This window comes from Hyalella azteca, unplaced genomic scaffold (assembly GCF_000764305.2).
Source record: "Hyalella azteca isolate HAZT.00-mixed unplaced genomic scaffold, Hazt_2.0.2 contig642, whole genome shotgun sequence".
Taxonomy (NCBI): Eukaryota; Metazoa; Arthropoda; class Malacostraca; order Amphipoda; family Hyalellidae; genus Hyalella; species Hyalella azteca.
The window spans coordinates 95,481-111,936 of record NW_025930981.1 but is presented as its reverse complement, the minus strand read 5'-3'; the positions used below and the strand labels follow the sequence as shown (position 1 = coordinate 111,936).

Genomic DNA, 16,456 nt, shown 5'->3' with positions numbered 1-16,456 from the left:
AGTTAGTTATTAAGTTGTAGTTAGTAGTTAGTTATTAGTTATAATTATTATTATTCAATTATTAGTGAAAAATATTAAGCTTCTTGCTAACTAATTTGTAGAGCTGTAACGTAAATATTTTTGGTCCAATTACCTATTATTAAAGAAGCATCTTCGTTACTTTGATGCAGCTAGTATTATAGTATAGAGATACGAGCAATATATGGACCGAGCGATATTACGAGCCTGCAAGTCTGTGGGGTTTGTAATTTATTAAAGGCAGTGCGCCGTACTAAGGCTCCAGCAAACGCTGCATGCCGCTCTCGCTCCCTAAGGTAAATAAAATAGCGCACCGGATGTCCTCCTTTATATAGACGCCGGACGAGGGGAGCCTTCAGTCGGCTCGAGACCTGATAAGTGATAATTCCCAGTGAAATGCAGAGGGAAACATTTGAACTCGTACTTTCACGTCATCTAAATTTTCGCTAGCTTTTTGAAAACATGACTAAAATTGTTTCTGCTTTGTTGGTGGGCTTCTTAGTTTTTGTACTGGGCTTTATACTTGCAAATTTATCAACGTTATGCCTCCTCGTTGTAACCTAACTGGAAATAGATGGCCTCTTGAATAACGCTTTTCCTCATGTATGTAAGCCCGGTAATTCCAGGTAATCCTTTAAGAGATCGAGTTGAGTGGCGTCCTGAGAGGCTAGACGCTGCTCAGATTACCTGCTTCAAATTATAAATAATATAACTCTGTACTCACTGCAGTGAGTGACAGAGAGCGCATTTTCTCATCGACGAAAACGTGAAGTCACGGACGGACAGACAAACAGACAGACGGACATGGCGAGCACAATAGTGCATTTTTTCCAAAAGTGAAAAAATCCGCCAAAAAGCCAAAAATTACCCTTAATTGTGAGACCTGAAATTCGGTACGTTTTCGGTCAGATTATCATCTCTTGTGAATTTGTCTTCCGTTTGCCCACGTCCCGATAATTCCCGACAAATCTCATCCACGGCTATTACGTGTCGAATCTTTTTCCTCTACTCTTGAGCTCAACAAGAAATCATGCGGAAACTTAGTTTTCCTCGAGATTATCAAAAAATACATTCAGGGGTTTTAAATTCATTGGGGACATTGTAGACGATTTTTCAGGGCCGTGATGCTGAACATCGGAAGATTTTTCACCTCCGTAAAAAAATTGGAACTCGATCGCTTGTTCCATTATTCAGACCTCGATTAAAGGTTAATGTACCAGGACCCCGATGCGCATGGTAGCTGCAGGAGTCTTGCTCCATCGAACAGAACGTGCGAGATAATCCTGCATCAGCGGATTTTCTTGTCGATAAACAAGCTGCGTACCATGAATAAGAAATACGGTGCATTATTTTCCTTCTAAATATTGCAGCTCGCGAGTTTAATACATATTAAATCAACCAGATTAACTGCGCACTCGTCAGACATAAAAAACTTTAGTGATACAATTACAAGGGATTAGTTCTCTCTGCAAGCTTTAATTACCATCGCCCCATTGTTCTCTGTGGCTCAGGCATTGCTGCTACGAAGATATTATTATTATTAGTGTTAGGCGCTTTTTCAGTGTAATACGAGCAGCACACTTGGATCACATATCTTATTGTTATTGTAAGTGAACCATCATGGACTTCTGTGAGGCTGAAATCCTCGTGGCTGTGGCGTCGTTATATGTGAGGTTGTAATCCTTGAGGTTGTAATCATCGTGGCTGTGGCGTCGTTATATGTGAGGTTGTAATCTTCGTGGCTGTGGCGTCGTTATATGTGAGGTTGTAATCCACGCGGCTGCGGCGTCGTTATGTATGAGGTTGTAATCATCGTGGCTGTGGCGTCGTTATGTGTGAGGTTGTAATCCTCGTGGCTGCGGCGTCGTTATATGTGAGGTTGTAATCCTCGTGGCTGCGGCGTCGTTATATGTGAGGTTGTAATCTTCGTGGCTGTGGCGTCGTCATATGTGAGGTTGTAATCTGAGGTTGTAATCCTCGTGGCTGTGGCGTCGTTATATGTGAGGTTGTAATCCTCGTGGCTGTGGCGTCGTTATATGTGAGGTTGTAATCCTCGTGGGTGGCTGTGGCGTCGTAATATAATTAGCTACTATCCACATTTCTTCAGACAGCTTCTCGCTGTGCGAAGAATTGCACCAACTCAAGTCTTATGCGCGGATGCTCACGACCGATCGTGGCCACACTTTGCGTTCTTCTTCCCGCACATTCTGCTCACAAACGACGAGTCATTTTCATTTTAGTGCTCGTTGGATTATGTTTTATTGCTGGAGAAATCTTCTGAAACACACCGTGCTCGCCTCGGTCCAGCACATCTACGAATGAGATTTATTTTCCGTGGCCGAAATTGCAACTGCGGACGCTGGCTTCAAATAATAGCGCGTCGAAGCGCAAACCGTGCGGCGTGTTTTTGATGTCGCTTCTCGCTAACTTTTGAAATGTTGCGTCGCCTAAATATTTAGCTTAACTTTGAAATCTTCAATCGAGCCTTTGTAACCTGGAAACCTTCTCTGTTTACTTTTGTAATTTTGCGTTGCCGCAATTCAAATTTCTCTCTTGGAATGGCAGTTTTTAAATCGCATAGCTTTCAGTTTTTCAGTTTCTTTAGAATTTTGTTATGAAATACCTAACTAACGTGTTTTTTTCTGTAAATATTATTAAAAATATTATTATAAGGGTTATAATATTTATATATTATAACCCTGGTCCACTTTACTGATGTTCACTTCAAAAAATCGGACCAATATCTGGTTATCATTATGATCGCAAACCGCGAAATATTTTAGTTCCTCATGTTTAGTGGTATACTTGGATTAGATGCAAAGGCAACTTTTCCCGACCGTCATCTGATTGAGCCAGGGATATCTTTACCTGGATCTAGAAAATACCCCCGTAAAAACTGCCTCGGATTTTCTCATTAAGATAGTTATCGCGGTTAACCGAAGGCAACCCTATACTAGTTTCAATTTTTGAATTGTGATTTTTTCTCAGGCTTTCGAATGTTGTTTTCAATTAATTAGTTTTAATATTTCGAGCTTTGAGCCACTTGGGTTCACACAGATGTGAAATTATATCATCTGCATTAAGGCTTAGAGACAAACCTTCTTTATTTTGAGTTATCAATTGAAAGTATTGCCTAAAATCTGACTTTTAATCTCAAAGCTAACCCTCGGCTCGGTTTAATCTAAAAGTTAACCCTCGGCTCGGTTTAATCTCAAAGCTAACTCTTGGCAAAAAAAGAACAGCCTCTAGGTCGACAGAACTAACATTGAATTGAATTAATTGAATTCATGTGTATCACTGACAGGCGCCGTGTCAGGTTGAGCTGGAGAACTGGGTTAACAGCATCCACAGCGCCTGCGCCGCGGCCTTCGCCAGGCACCGCGGCAAGACGGGCACGCTGCACCTCCTACAGGAGGAGATATTCCGCATCGACCGCGCCATCGAGTCGGTGAGTCACAACTTGTTCGGTATCCGAAAATAAAACGTATTCAATTCGTGTTTTATTATTTCTGATATGTCTTTGTTGAATTTTTTTCAGCCCTGTGCAGCAATTTGACTGCAGTCGGTGTTGATTTTTCAGCCCTGTGCAGCAATTTGACTGCAGTCGGTGTTGATTTTTCAGCCCTATGCAGCAATTTGACTGCAGTCGGTGTTGATTTTTCGGCCCTGTGCAGCAATGTGACTGCAGTCGGTGTTTATTTTTCAGCCCTGTGCAGCAATTTGACTGCAGTCGGTGTTGATTTTTCGGCCCTGTGCAGCAATTTGACTGCAGTCAGGTGTTGGAACTGTTCAGCCGTTCATATGGATAATCAATGGGCGGCAAAATATTTTCTGTGCGTCTTGTTGCCTCGCCGTTGTTGAACAAACAACTATTTGAAACAACTAAATTGTTTGTATTTTAATTTCACCTTTATTCTGTTTTCCAACGTTTTCTCTGCCTCTTTTATGCATATAAATGACAACAAATGCGTTTAACAACTATTGTCCGCTGAAAAAAGTAATAGTCCCGTTCATGATTTTTTTAAAATCAAAAATAAACCGCATGACTAAATTAATCATCAAAGCGCGTGTATGGCGTTCCGCTAAAATGCAGATAGAGCTTCAAAACATAATCCACCAAAATACCGATTTTACTAGTGTTTTTCTTTCCTATTTATTTCACTAGCAGATTCACTATCAGATGCGAAGTCGTGGCTGCCCTTGAACAATACACTACAGGAATTGGATGCTTCCCAACAACGAGCAGTCGACAATAGCGAGCTTGTAATTGACAATTTATTGCCTAATGAAGTCAGCGAGAGGGGCGTGTATTATCGGCCAAATGAAGTTGTATCCGTGTCCTTTCCCCTTACAAGGATGGGGGTGGAAAGCTGGATGGATCCTATAGAGAGAAGAGAAGCTATTTGGCAGGGCAAAATGGGAATTATATATAATTGAAATTTATTATTTTCAGCCTCTCAAAAATTTACCAGCTTTTAGCTACTAATGTTATCTCGTTCTTCATTTAATCAACTTTGCAGACTTCGAGACGACCTTTCTTCCCTGTGAGAAACAAATTTTAGCATCTATTTTCCGCACAATTCGTTTTGCGTTACTTACTGGCATTGTGAAATGTTAAATATATTTCAGTTTTTTTTATAGTCATGTATTAGCCTCAAAGTTTTTCCCTTTTTATCACGAGAATATCGCAACATTCTGTCTATGGATTGGGTCGAGCAGCTGGCACGGAAATGATCCGTTTTCGGGAAGCCAACTTCATAGTTCCTGCCCCATTCATCATCTCGGTGTCAAAAATTTTTGAACTTGCTCCCAAAAATTTGGACAAAGAAATGAGTTTCTTGAAACATGGCATTTTATTTTCCATCGCATTTGAGATGATGAGCTGACTCAACACTTTTCATTTTATTGCCGTACTTGCATCTTAAAATGCATTAACATGATATGACTTTCTGATTGTTTTCCGAACATAATATTACCAAACTTATGATCAAAATCCCAAGCGAAATATCAAGATATAATTTTTTTCATAAAAATCGCCTCTTTAACATGTATTTCTGTATTGTATTCTGGCAGGACTCAAAGCTGAAGCACATGGCAGAGCTGCAGCTGTCTGTGGTATCAGACATGGAGAGCAAACAGCAGATCCTGGGGCAGATCCAGCAGTGGGAGGAGAACTTGGAGCGACTCCACTGCGAGCAGTTCCGACTACGCTGCTACATGGCCTCGCTCCAGAGCGGCGAACTGCCTAATCCCAAGGTTGGTGCTAATAATTTAGTTATTATTATTAATATTATTATTATTGTTATTTTTAGTATTAATAGTATTATTAATATTATTATAATTATTATTTGTATTAATATTATTTTTATTACTATTGATATTATTACTGCCACGGTTAAAGCAGTTACTCGTTGCCCACATTTTCTTCATGGCAGCCGACTTCAAGTCTAAAGATTAAAAGCAAGAAAATATGAATGTAACATTTCTTCCTCTTATTTTCCCTGAATTCCATCTTTATTTTAGTTAGGTTCGAATTTCGACAGTTTTTAATGAACTAGAAAGTTGGAGCGTCCTACGTATTCTGATGATTGTGTTAAAATGAGTTTAAATAAGTTCAGTTCAATAACTTTTCTATTATCATTTGTTCGATCAAGTCTATTATACGAATAATATTATAGTGAAAACTCGAAAAAACGGCAAAAACTAATTCGTTTGTATTAGTTTAACTTTATCTAAATCTGACAGCTCGCGCCTTTTTCGCCGTGCATTTATATAGTCGTAGCTCTGATATTGATTTAATGCTAGTGCAGAAAATATTGAGTTTGTTCTGTGATGTCATGCACTTCTTTGAAGAATACATTATGTACAGTCATATTTCTCACAGAAGTGTTCACAAACCAGTAGCATTGTCACCATGTAATTTCAGATAATCCCGTTATGGTGAGATTTTCCCCTCGTCCGCACCTCTCACAGATTATCACGCATTGTATTGGTCATATAGTGAAAAAGTCTAGCGACAATTTTAAATAGTGACACACTTTCTGCGTGTAGAACTGATCCATCCTTATGTCGGGCTGAAGTCTAGGGCAACAAGTATATCGCTCTTTGGACTGTCCCACACATTTCTCTGATTGTTTCCCTTCCCGTCCTCTGAATTGATACAGAAGGGGAAGAAATGCCTCGTCTCCCATTGGCTAATTCAATTCAATTTCGGTAGAATTAGCCCAAGCGATTCTAATTCCTCAGTCCATCCGCTCCCCAAACAATCCATCAATCAAGCTGCCTTCAGAGCCATTCATTAGACGTAGCTTTCAATAGATATAAATGGATGACCATTAATATCTTTTTCTGACCAACTGATAAATTAATTGATAGTATAGTATACCCATAAATTTCGTCCCTAATGTTCGTTTTTGCAACGAGCCTCATCTTTTCAAGGAAGATATAAAAATCGATGCATTTAATTTCTGCTTTCTACTGACGATCCTTAATTGAAATCATTTTGAAATCTTCAACCAAGTTTGCGAACTTTAAAGGTTGTTTAGCGATGCTACCTTAATTTGAGACTGCCTTGCTCAAAGTACGTATGTAGAAATTTGAGATTCTCTCACGTGATAGGCAGAGTTTTGAGTTTATTTCTCACGAGTTGAGTTTCTCCCGTGCATGATAGTTTAGGTCAAAAGTCTTCTATTTTTCGATCTAGTGAGGCCCACTAAAGACGTACTTTTACCGTGATTTTTTTTTGGGGGAGGACATCGTGCAGTCCTTTGGTGTCTCTAGCCTCAATTTCTGTAATGGTTTGTTCCGATCATCGAGTAATTCTTGCGCAGTTCTCACTTTTTTCTTTTCTTTGATGATTCCTTCGACTTTTGCATTGTGATATCCATATCTTTTCATTCGTCCTCCATATCGTGATTCTAAAATATAGATTCGCAAAATGCGCCACTTCTGACATCCATCATCTCATGCTACTGCCTTTTCTGTGGAAAATATCTCCACATATGTCAGCAATATTGAATTTTGAGGACCTAAAGCCTCATAAACAGGGCACTTTATCGCCGGTGTGCCGGTTCATTGGACATAGCGAGAAGTTTATATCAGGATGATAAAATATTCTATGATTTTGCTCACAATCGAGGAGTATTTAGCTTTGTAAATGCAATCTTTATTCATTAGAAATAAGACATCGTATTCCTAATTTTAAATTAACTGCTTAAATTAAACAATTAAATTAATTACTTTCACTGATATGCAACTTAAAATTCCTCGTTTGATTTTACGCCAGTGCAAACTACGGCTCGGTGTCCATTCAAAACACGCTTGAAAATTGGCAGTGTGTTTTGGTCGGTCTTGAATAAAGAAGTGCAGTAATGCCTCTCACCTTCCCTCTGGTGAATGATGAATGTTATTGTGAATAATGAATGTTGTTTTCACTGCTGCCAAGCCTTGCTATGCCCTATTTACGCCACCAAACTTACGACTGCTGCCAGCCTTACTGAGCTACTGGCCTCTTTATCATGGACAGTGCCGTGGCACTGCCTGATAAACTGAATTGGCCGTACACAGAACGTTCGGTTTTTGTTGTTAACTCCATCAAAATGGAGAAAAAAGTGATATTTCGATGTATGATTTGGGCATTTCTCAATATATTCAGTAAGCTCTTCCTAGTGAAGCTATTCTAAACTGAAGGCCAGAAAAGAATGATGTCTTTTAAAAACTCTCACCCCTATTCACCTACTTTCAAATCTTTGTATTCAGTCGAGCAGTCGTCGTGTAAAATTTATCTCATTCGTGCAGAATTCAATTTCTGCTTTTCGCCAGCTACTGCTGTTGAAAAATATCCGAACTTCCTACGCAATTACTTGACCTTAACGTAGGACCAAATTTCTGGGCCGAGGTCGAGTATTGACTGCAAATTGCCGTATAGCAGAACTCGGGGAGACCGCGTCATATGAAGCAGCTCTTGACTGCCACGAATTGAATGGTGATTCTTTACATCACGGAAGATGAGAAAAATTACGTCTTCAGTTATGGAGATGGTTTTCATTTTCCAGAATATTCTTGAGAACATTCATGATCTGATCTGGAAAAACGAAAAAATTTACATACATAGAGGCTTCTTTAGTGAAAATAGTAATAAATTCTTGGAAGCCGCATTTAAATGGCTAGTAACGCAGATGAGATGCGAGAGACAGAACTGATTCCAATTGGGTTTTACAGTCGGGATTACTTTCGTAATATTCGGAATTACTGATCCTGTCATTGAATGTGGACTGAAGTTTTCTATAAGCAGTACAAATAAATGAACTTCGGCTCAAATTTTACGCATGCCTTTTTGAAAGAACTTTGAATGCTAGATTTTTAAAATTCTCTCCACAGCAGACTTCTTTTTACCCTGCTTGAGCGCCGGCAATGAATTTATTTCGAAGTACGTCACACCGGCTCCTTCCCTTACGTCAATCTTATCCAATACCGGCTCCTTCCCTTGCATCAATCTTATCCAACACCGGTTCCTTCCCTTGCGTCAATCTTATCCAACACCGGTTCCTTCCCTTGCGTCAATCTTATCCAACACCGGTTCCTTCCCTTGCGTCAATCTTATCCAATACCGGCTCCTTCCCTTGCGTCAATCTTATCCAATGCAAATCATTTTGTGAAATGGAACCTAAAGCAAATTTCCCGCGCCTGCCCCAGTGAGTTATCAGAAGCGGCGTACGGGAAACGTGTCGGCGCTGCTGGTTTCGAGTGGCAGGTCCCTAAATGGCCGTGAATGCCTGCTTTTCTGCAGCCGCCGCTCGGCATTACTTGATTGCAAGACGGCGGAAAGTTTCTTGAGGCTAAACACTCCTATGCTCGACTTTTTCACCGTAACAAATCTTCGAGTTTCTAGAATTGTCTAAAACTCCAAGAGGCGCGTGACTGGAGTGTTAAATGCCGTCCATTGTGCCCTAGTTCAGAATTGTTTTCCCCGCGAAGCTCTACTAGATGCCACAAAGACTCGTCGGATTTGTTTTTGGAACAAGAAGTGTTACCTTCGCTTTATTAATTTATATATCATGATATCTCGCTTTAATCCGAGATTAATGAATGCAATATTTTTAATTGCGGATTTCTCAACTGCTGAATCATAAGCCCGTGTATTCAACTGAGCGACATTTAAAGGAATCAGATTTTCTATAGTCACCTCTCCATGATAGTCTCAATCTCGGGAGCCTCAAAGTTTCTGTTCCGAAATACAGCTAACTTTTCATCCGTTTCTTTGGGGACCAGCGAGTTAGCATTTCCATCCCTCACTGTTTCTCACACACGCTCAATAAAGACCTGCAAGCATTCTTGCAATTTCAGTGGCTAACAGTCAATGGCTCGCCAACGCTTTCATTTTTAAAATTATTCTTTGTCAATTGTATTTTGACTTTTTTTCGTTTCAAGTAGCTGAAATGTTCAGAAAAAGAAATCTTCAACAAGAAACTAGTTGCATGCTCCAATTTTTTCAGTTAATTTGAGAAAATTTTTGCAACACATATTTAAAAAAGATGTTCACCATTTTACGAAACTCCCGACCGGACTATCAATAAAATGTCGAGGCCTAAACTTCATTCAAAAGCTAATTAGAAACTGCAATTAGGTCGGAAAAAATGGTATAAAAACGAGAATGCTTCGCTTTTATGTTGATGTTTACAATGTAGCAAATGGGTTGACAAAAGGTTTTGTTTGACCTGTAAGAAAAACTTTGCCAGGCAAATGCCTGCCGTGTTGACCTCGCTTGATGAGGACGTCGGACGAACTTTGAAGTACGTCTTTCCGTGAACTCTTTCCTGGCTGCCCTATTTTTCTAACTCTGAACTTTAATTCGAACCGTTCATAAAGTTCTGATACTCCATTGACACTACGGGATTTTTCAACTCTTTTTGGATGCGGTGCTTTGAAATTTTTCAACAACTTGGTCCTAACACTTAATATTGGTCTCTTATATTTGGACTATTGTGCTAAAAGCAATCAAAATTTTTCGAATCCAGTGTACTCCAACTGTCCAATCCAACTGTCAGCTCACGACGGGTGGCATGGTAAAGGCGAAGTCAATGAGGGGGCGAAGAATAATACGTGGCCAGTGGTCGGCCTAGTCCAATTAGTTATAGCCGACCGTTGGCCATTCCTCGGCCACCTGAAAGCGACCAGTTACCGCAAAGAAGGGTCTGGCTAGGATATCATATTACAAAGAGTACAAGCTCGAGGGTAGCGACTGGCCGAGCTTTGGGCAGATCAAGGATTTTACACGATGGTCGCGAAAACCTCGCTCTCAGACTTCGCTGCATTTTGACTACAAGCCTTAACTAAGCCTCATTTTCTTAATTGCTGTGTTGATACCGTGAGACCCAAATGCGACCCTCGTAGTTTACACTTGACACCAACCATGACGCGTTAGTTCGCTCCTCATTAATTTTGTTTACTTGCCGTGCAGTGAGGACTCCGAGCCGCGCATAGCATTTATTGATTTAAATTCGGCTTCATTTAGCCTAACACGTTTGCAAGGTTTAGTTGCCTTTGTTTGAACCAATAATTAGGTAGCTGCAAGCAGTAAAATTAATTCCCTCTCTCATTAGCAATGCTAAACCTCACGCCATATTATCCTGATATTCATCATGCAGTTTAATTTAGTGCCCACTTCAAATGAACTTCACGCCTATTTTTTAGGAAATATATTGGACTCGCTCCTAACTTATGCAGTTCGCCACCGTGTTCCCCATTCAGCTTCCTTTGTAAACGCCGTCGAATATTGCGAAAGTTGGGGAACTCCAGCGTAGAGTTCTGTTTACTTCGCAGTGTGGGATGTGTCATGAGTTTCAGCATGCATCCTCTATTGCATCCATGTTTTTAGTTGGTATTTGGCGTAGTGCTTTAAACTGTTTCTAGATTCTTTTAGCAAGTATCATGCGGTGTTTGAATTTTTATTGAGAAACTTGGAACATTTTACTCTCGTTTTATTATGCAGTGTGTATCGCTGAGAATGCCGGGAATGCACTCCGCTGCCGTACGTCTTAAGACCGCAGTGAAGCCTTCAAAGTTGAAGAGATCTATTTTCTCGCGGACGAGTTTAATGCCATACGCCCTAAATATTCATACGCTTTTTTTATCAGTTGATTTTGGGATCGAACAATATTATATTTATAACCAGCTACGTGCATTACTTTTACTTCATTTTTTGACTACGTGAATTTTGTACCTCATCTAAGGGAATTTCTCTCGTCCGAATTCATCATCCTGATGATGGTAAGGCTAGGGTCGGCTCTCGTCTCTCTGTTGTAGTCGTCATCTAGCAAGTCATGCTGAAATTAACATGTCCGCCAATGTCAGTACGAACATGCGGGCTTCAGCACCATAAATTTAGTTGCCTTGTTTCGCGCTGCAATATTTATTATAAGCGAAATTGTATTGGAAACAGATTTAATTAGATGGCTTCGCGATGTTCATGTCACCTGTGATATATACTCGATATTTATTCATATATTATTGATAAACAACAAGGATATACGTACCTTGTTGAAACAGAAGGGAGTCTTATCCGATTTAAAGTTTTCAATGAAACGAAAACTGTTTCTTGGTTTATTTTGCCAACTTTACTTGAACAAAACTTAGAGGCCGAAGTTTTATTGTAGCCTTTGAATTTTTGTAATCATCGTAAGTCCAAGTCTTTTTTTCCTCCCACTTACAGTACATTTGGAGGAAATCAATGCGGTCGATACATTAAAATTCAATAACTTCTACAACATTGATACCATCACAAAACTCCTGATTTAAATATGTTTACTCCGAATTACTTTACCGTTTGCGTTCAAATAGCGTACTCTTTTTCTCAACAGACTTCTATTGTCATAGATGATATTCTTTCAGCTTTAAAATTGACTTGCCTGGTAAACAATCTCGAAATGAAACTGGGCACTGCGTTTCTTACAATCGTAATTTAAATAAATTTTCGAACAGCCAATTTCCTTGATCGGTCCGCCACTCAATTGCAGTAATCTTCAGGATCGCTCAATTTGCATGATTCGTTTTCAGGTCGTCAGCGGCCCTAGCGAAATTAGAGGAATAGAACGGCAGACGTCGAGCTCAGCGGTGATTGCTTCTCAGCCGGCGAATTTGGGTTTTAATCAATTCATTGCGTTTGTGGAACGAGGATGTACAAAATTGTTTTGGGTCAGCAGTAGTCCATGTTTTAAACATGCTAAGAAACTTGCTGTTTAAAAATGCATGAAATTCGAACGATATCATTCATGAATTAGTCGTCAAAATTATAATTTAAGTCATTCATGTATACTTTCCACCCATAGCGCATCAGGGCCTGCTGATGCACGTGTCCCGGAGTACAAAGGGCACGTTGAGCCGGCTAGAGAGAGGGTTAATATTAAATTTATCCATGCGTAATGATCACGAATATAATTTATATATAATATAATAATGATATAATATATTAACGTGTCAGGGCCTGCTGATGCACGTGTCCCGGAGCACAAAGGGCACGTTGACCAGCTAGAGAGGAGGGTTAATATTAAATTTATCCATGGGAATTTATATATAATATAATATGATAAATATATTAACGTGTCAGGGCCTGCTGATGCACGTGTCCCGGAGCACAAAGGGCACGTTGAGCCGGCTAGAGAGAGGGTTAATATTAAATTTCCATGCGTAATGATCACGAATATAATATAATTTATATATAATATAATATGATAAATATATTAACGTGTCAGGGCCTGCTGATGCACGTGTCCCGGAGCACAAAGGGCACGTTGAGCCGGCTAGAGAGAGGGTTAATATTAAATTTATCCATGCGTAATGATCACGAATATAATATAATTTATATATAATATAATATGATAAATATATTAACGTGTCAGGGCCTGCTGATGCACGTGTCCCGGAGCACAAAGGGCACGTTGAGCCGGCTGGGAGTGTTCACAGTGAGCAGCTTCCATGCGTACATCTGCGCCCGCAGCCCGTCGCTGCTCAACAACCTCCTCGCCGGCCGCGGTGCCACCAAAAGGAGGTAACGTTGTTGGGGCTCTCAGAACACCCAACTAGCCTACAGGATTGTATAGGTTCTGGATATTAACGAGTACTTATTAAAACACTTTATTAACACTTTAAATGAAAACAATAAATAATAAAGAATGACCTCGGCACATTAACACTTTAACACTTCATCTTGGATGCATGGCTTTCGAGACTAACTCTTGACTCTGAGATTTGAGGCTTTCCTACAAAAGAAACAAATAAAAGAGATAAATAATAGTTACCTAAACATTAAAGTATTCATACATATATAACCTAAATATTTACACAATTTGTTCACATCAATCTATTCACGTATATATTCACATGTCCACATCCTAACGCAGCACATACCTCCGCTCCGGCTTTCCACAACAGAATAATCTTATCACCTTCTCCTTCCGCACTTATAGCCATCCGTAAACTCTAAACTAAAATGACAAATTCAAAATAATAAACCATTTTGGAACAAAAATTATCGCCTCGCATAACATTAAAATACCCAACTATTTCTATCCTTTACAACGTTGTCCAGGTCTTAGTTACAGGGGCTATACTTTCAAAAAAGTTAAGAGATCGTAAGTCCATCAGCCAATCATTGACGGCCACGCAAGCAAAATCCACCAATCATAGACAAGAAAATAGAGCGTAAGTACTTATGTTCACTTAGCGAGTTTTGAAAGTAGGGTCCCAGATCTTAGCTATCAGAACATCGTGGGGTGTGCGCACTATAATATGGGGAAACGTGAACCTTGATCATTGAAAATTATTTATTTTTATAAGAAGAGAGTATGAACAAAGTATTTTTTAATGTTTTTACTTCACCGAGATTACTAGGGAATCTTTATTTTTGTGACTCGTTTTCTGATATCGTATTCAAGATGCCAGAGATTTTCCTGTGTAATATTGCAGGGAATTCATAAGTCAAATGCAGCAGCTAACTTAGCTCTTGTGTTTGTGACTTTTTCCATACAATTACTTTCTTCATTCGAATTACTATAAAGTTTTTTCTTCCCTTTGTGCATTAAAAAATCATTTGTCTACCCGGAGCCAAAAACCATTCTCATGCCATTCTGTACGATTTCATCGTAAACGTACGCATGCATAAAAATTTGAACATCCTTACCGGCTTTATGTTTTTATAAAAAGTTGTATAATTGCACGAAAATATTCGAGTGTTGCACTCTGTCTCTCCTGCACCTTTTTCCACTCTCAGTGGCCATGACTAAACTTGGCTATCTTTCAAAAATATTCTCTTCCGGGCTAAAATATTGAATAAAATTGTTTTCCGCTATTTTTTTTGAGAAACTTCCATGATTTTCCTGAATATCCGAAGTTCACTGAAATTTTCCTGACCTAAACTCCAGCGATTCACTTTGGCTCTTTTCCTTATTCCGGTGATCGGATTCTCGTAGAAGTTGGGCGAGCTTTCTTATACTTGTGATCGTTTTTATGGACTAACAAATGAAGAGGAACATTCTGTTAGCTGGACTTAAAACATCCCTAAGTGAACTTCCTCGGCTCATTATTTTCTTTCATGGCCTACACCATCCTTAATGGAGAAAAATGATCTCGCTTCACTTAGAACCAAATAAAACGTATCCGTTCAATAGGAAATCTTCTTGCACGTTCAAGACTATGTGCTGAGTTTGTGCTCCCTATTTGGATCTAGTGCGCCATGATGTTATATACAGTTACATGATCTTGGTAGATATTTTTTTAACATGGTTCCTCTGTATAAGCGCAATAATGTATAAAAAATATTCCGAATAAGGTTAACCGCCCAAACGTTGTTCGGAATTATATTACATGCATTATTTTCCAAAATATTTTTCTGAATACTGCATCGCCCCAAATGTATAATTCGGCTGATCGTTATTTGAATAAAAATGGGCAGTGAAATCAATCTACGGAGTCACCTCTACCATTTAACTGCGATGGTTTTGTGATGAAGGGGATTCTACTCCAGCTTTTCTGGTCTTTACAGTTTTACTACCGAGAAGCTTCTGCAAGCTTTAATTTAGACATTTGAAATAAATATCAACATTTTCATATTAATTTTTACTTTAAGTAATTTGCCCGTTTCGACTGGTGTGGTACGACGATGTTCAGTGCTGCTTAAAATTCACCTGCATCTTTCATGTTAAATGCCTTCATGCAGACATCGTTTTCCATTCGGTCGTTTTTCCTTACTACAACTTATTCCATTAAGCTTTTGTTTTTATTGCGAAAGTTTTGGCGTTTAGAGTCGGAAAAACTGAACGTCCGCAGCCACACGAATTGATTTGGACAAAGCGGGCCTGTGAGCTCATAAATTCGAGGTTTCTTTTTATTAAATTGTTTTACTGAAGTGGCGTTCGTAGTTGGTCATTTATTATCAATAATCTTCATTTTTTTGCCTTTCCTGTGTTTAATGTTCGATTTGAACGATTCATTTATGTCTAAGAATTGAAAATTTGAGTAATAATATTTTTTTAAGGAAAGAATTAGTACTTTTTTGGACAATTTTCGAAAAAATATTCGCATATTTTCCATCGTTACTTATTTTTATTAGCAGTATCGAAAGTCTTTGTGTCGCTGTCTGATCCTCGGATACATATCAACTCAATTTATTTATCATAGTGTTAAATCCAGAGATTTTGAAAATAATATCAGTATAACTAAACTTGACAGAGCGCCGATGCTGTCTCGCAGCAACAGCGTGTCGTCGCGCAGGTCGCTGCAACTCCAGCAGAGCATGGAGCCTGACAAAGTTTATAAAGTCTCCCTCCCTGACAATCAAGTAAGTGTAAACTTTTGCGTGTGACTGATAACTTCAACGAAGACTAGCCTTTACGTGATCCAAGGTCGTTTTAGCCCGATTTAGTCTGAGTATTTCGGTTTCGATACTTTTTTGAGCAAAGTTTTCGCAAATTATTTTTGTCAGCACAAGATTGACGGTCGCATTTCAAGAAATCAAACATTGATTGTTAAGATTACTTTCTCCTGCAATATTTTATGGTCTGCATTTGCCCTGAGTTAAATAGTATACGAGTAAATTTAAAAGTGCGTTTCTAATCTCTGCTTACTTCTCATTCTCTTCTCGTTTTCGGATTTAACTTCTTTTAATTCCTATTGTGCTGCATCTATTTGCAATTTTATCAGACAGCCCATACTTATTTTTTTACTTCCGCCTTAGATTCCAGCATTATTTTCACTTCGAGTTTCTGGTGCGATGAAATAATTCTGTTGGTCCCATCTGGTCGAAGGGAAATAATTTGAACATTTTTGAGAATTTTTTTTACCCATTGAGAATCCCAAAGTCGCATTTTCTGACATCTTCATTAGGACGTGAACTTATTAGTATGCGAACTGCTCTTCATTCGGATATACTCTATGAAGAAGCTCA

At 39.1% G+C, this 16,456-nt stretch overlaps 2 protein-coding genes across 5 annotated transcripts in view; both read left to right on the top strand.

The window, feature by feature from the left end:
- Positions 1–12,547, top strand: part of LOC108678480 (uncharacterized protein PB18E9.04c-like) — a 41,110-nt gene extending 28,563 nt beyond the window's left edge. Inside the window, exons 4-6 of the mRNA XM_047880488.1 lie at positions 3,323–3,466; positions 5,092–5,274; positions 12,497–12,547. Of these exons, the coding sequence (XP_047736444.1) occupies positions 3,323–3,466; positions 5,092–5,274; positions 12,497–12,547 (378 nt within the window). The remainder of the gene's footprint in view (positions 1–3,322; positions 3,467–5,091; positions 5,275–12,496) is intronic.
- A 371-nt stretch (positions 12,548–12,918) lies between these two features.
- Positions 12,919–16,456, top strand: part of LOC108678482 — a 44,096-nt gene continuing 40,558 nt past the window's right edge. For all 4 annotated transcript variants that reach the window (XM_018166926.2, XM_018166925.2, XM_018166927.2 and 1 more), the window contains exons 1-2: positions 12,919–13,063; positions 15,742–15,850. In XM_018166926.2, coding sequence (XP_018022415.1) covers positions 12,924–13,063; positions 15,742–15,850 — 249 coding nt within the window. In that variant the 5' untranslated portion in view covers positions 12,919–12,923. The remainder of the gene's footprint in view (positions 13,064–15,741; positions 15,851–16,456) is intronic.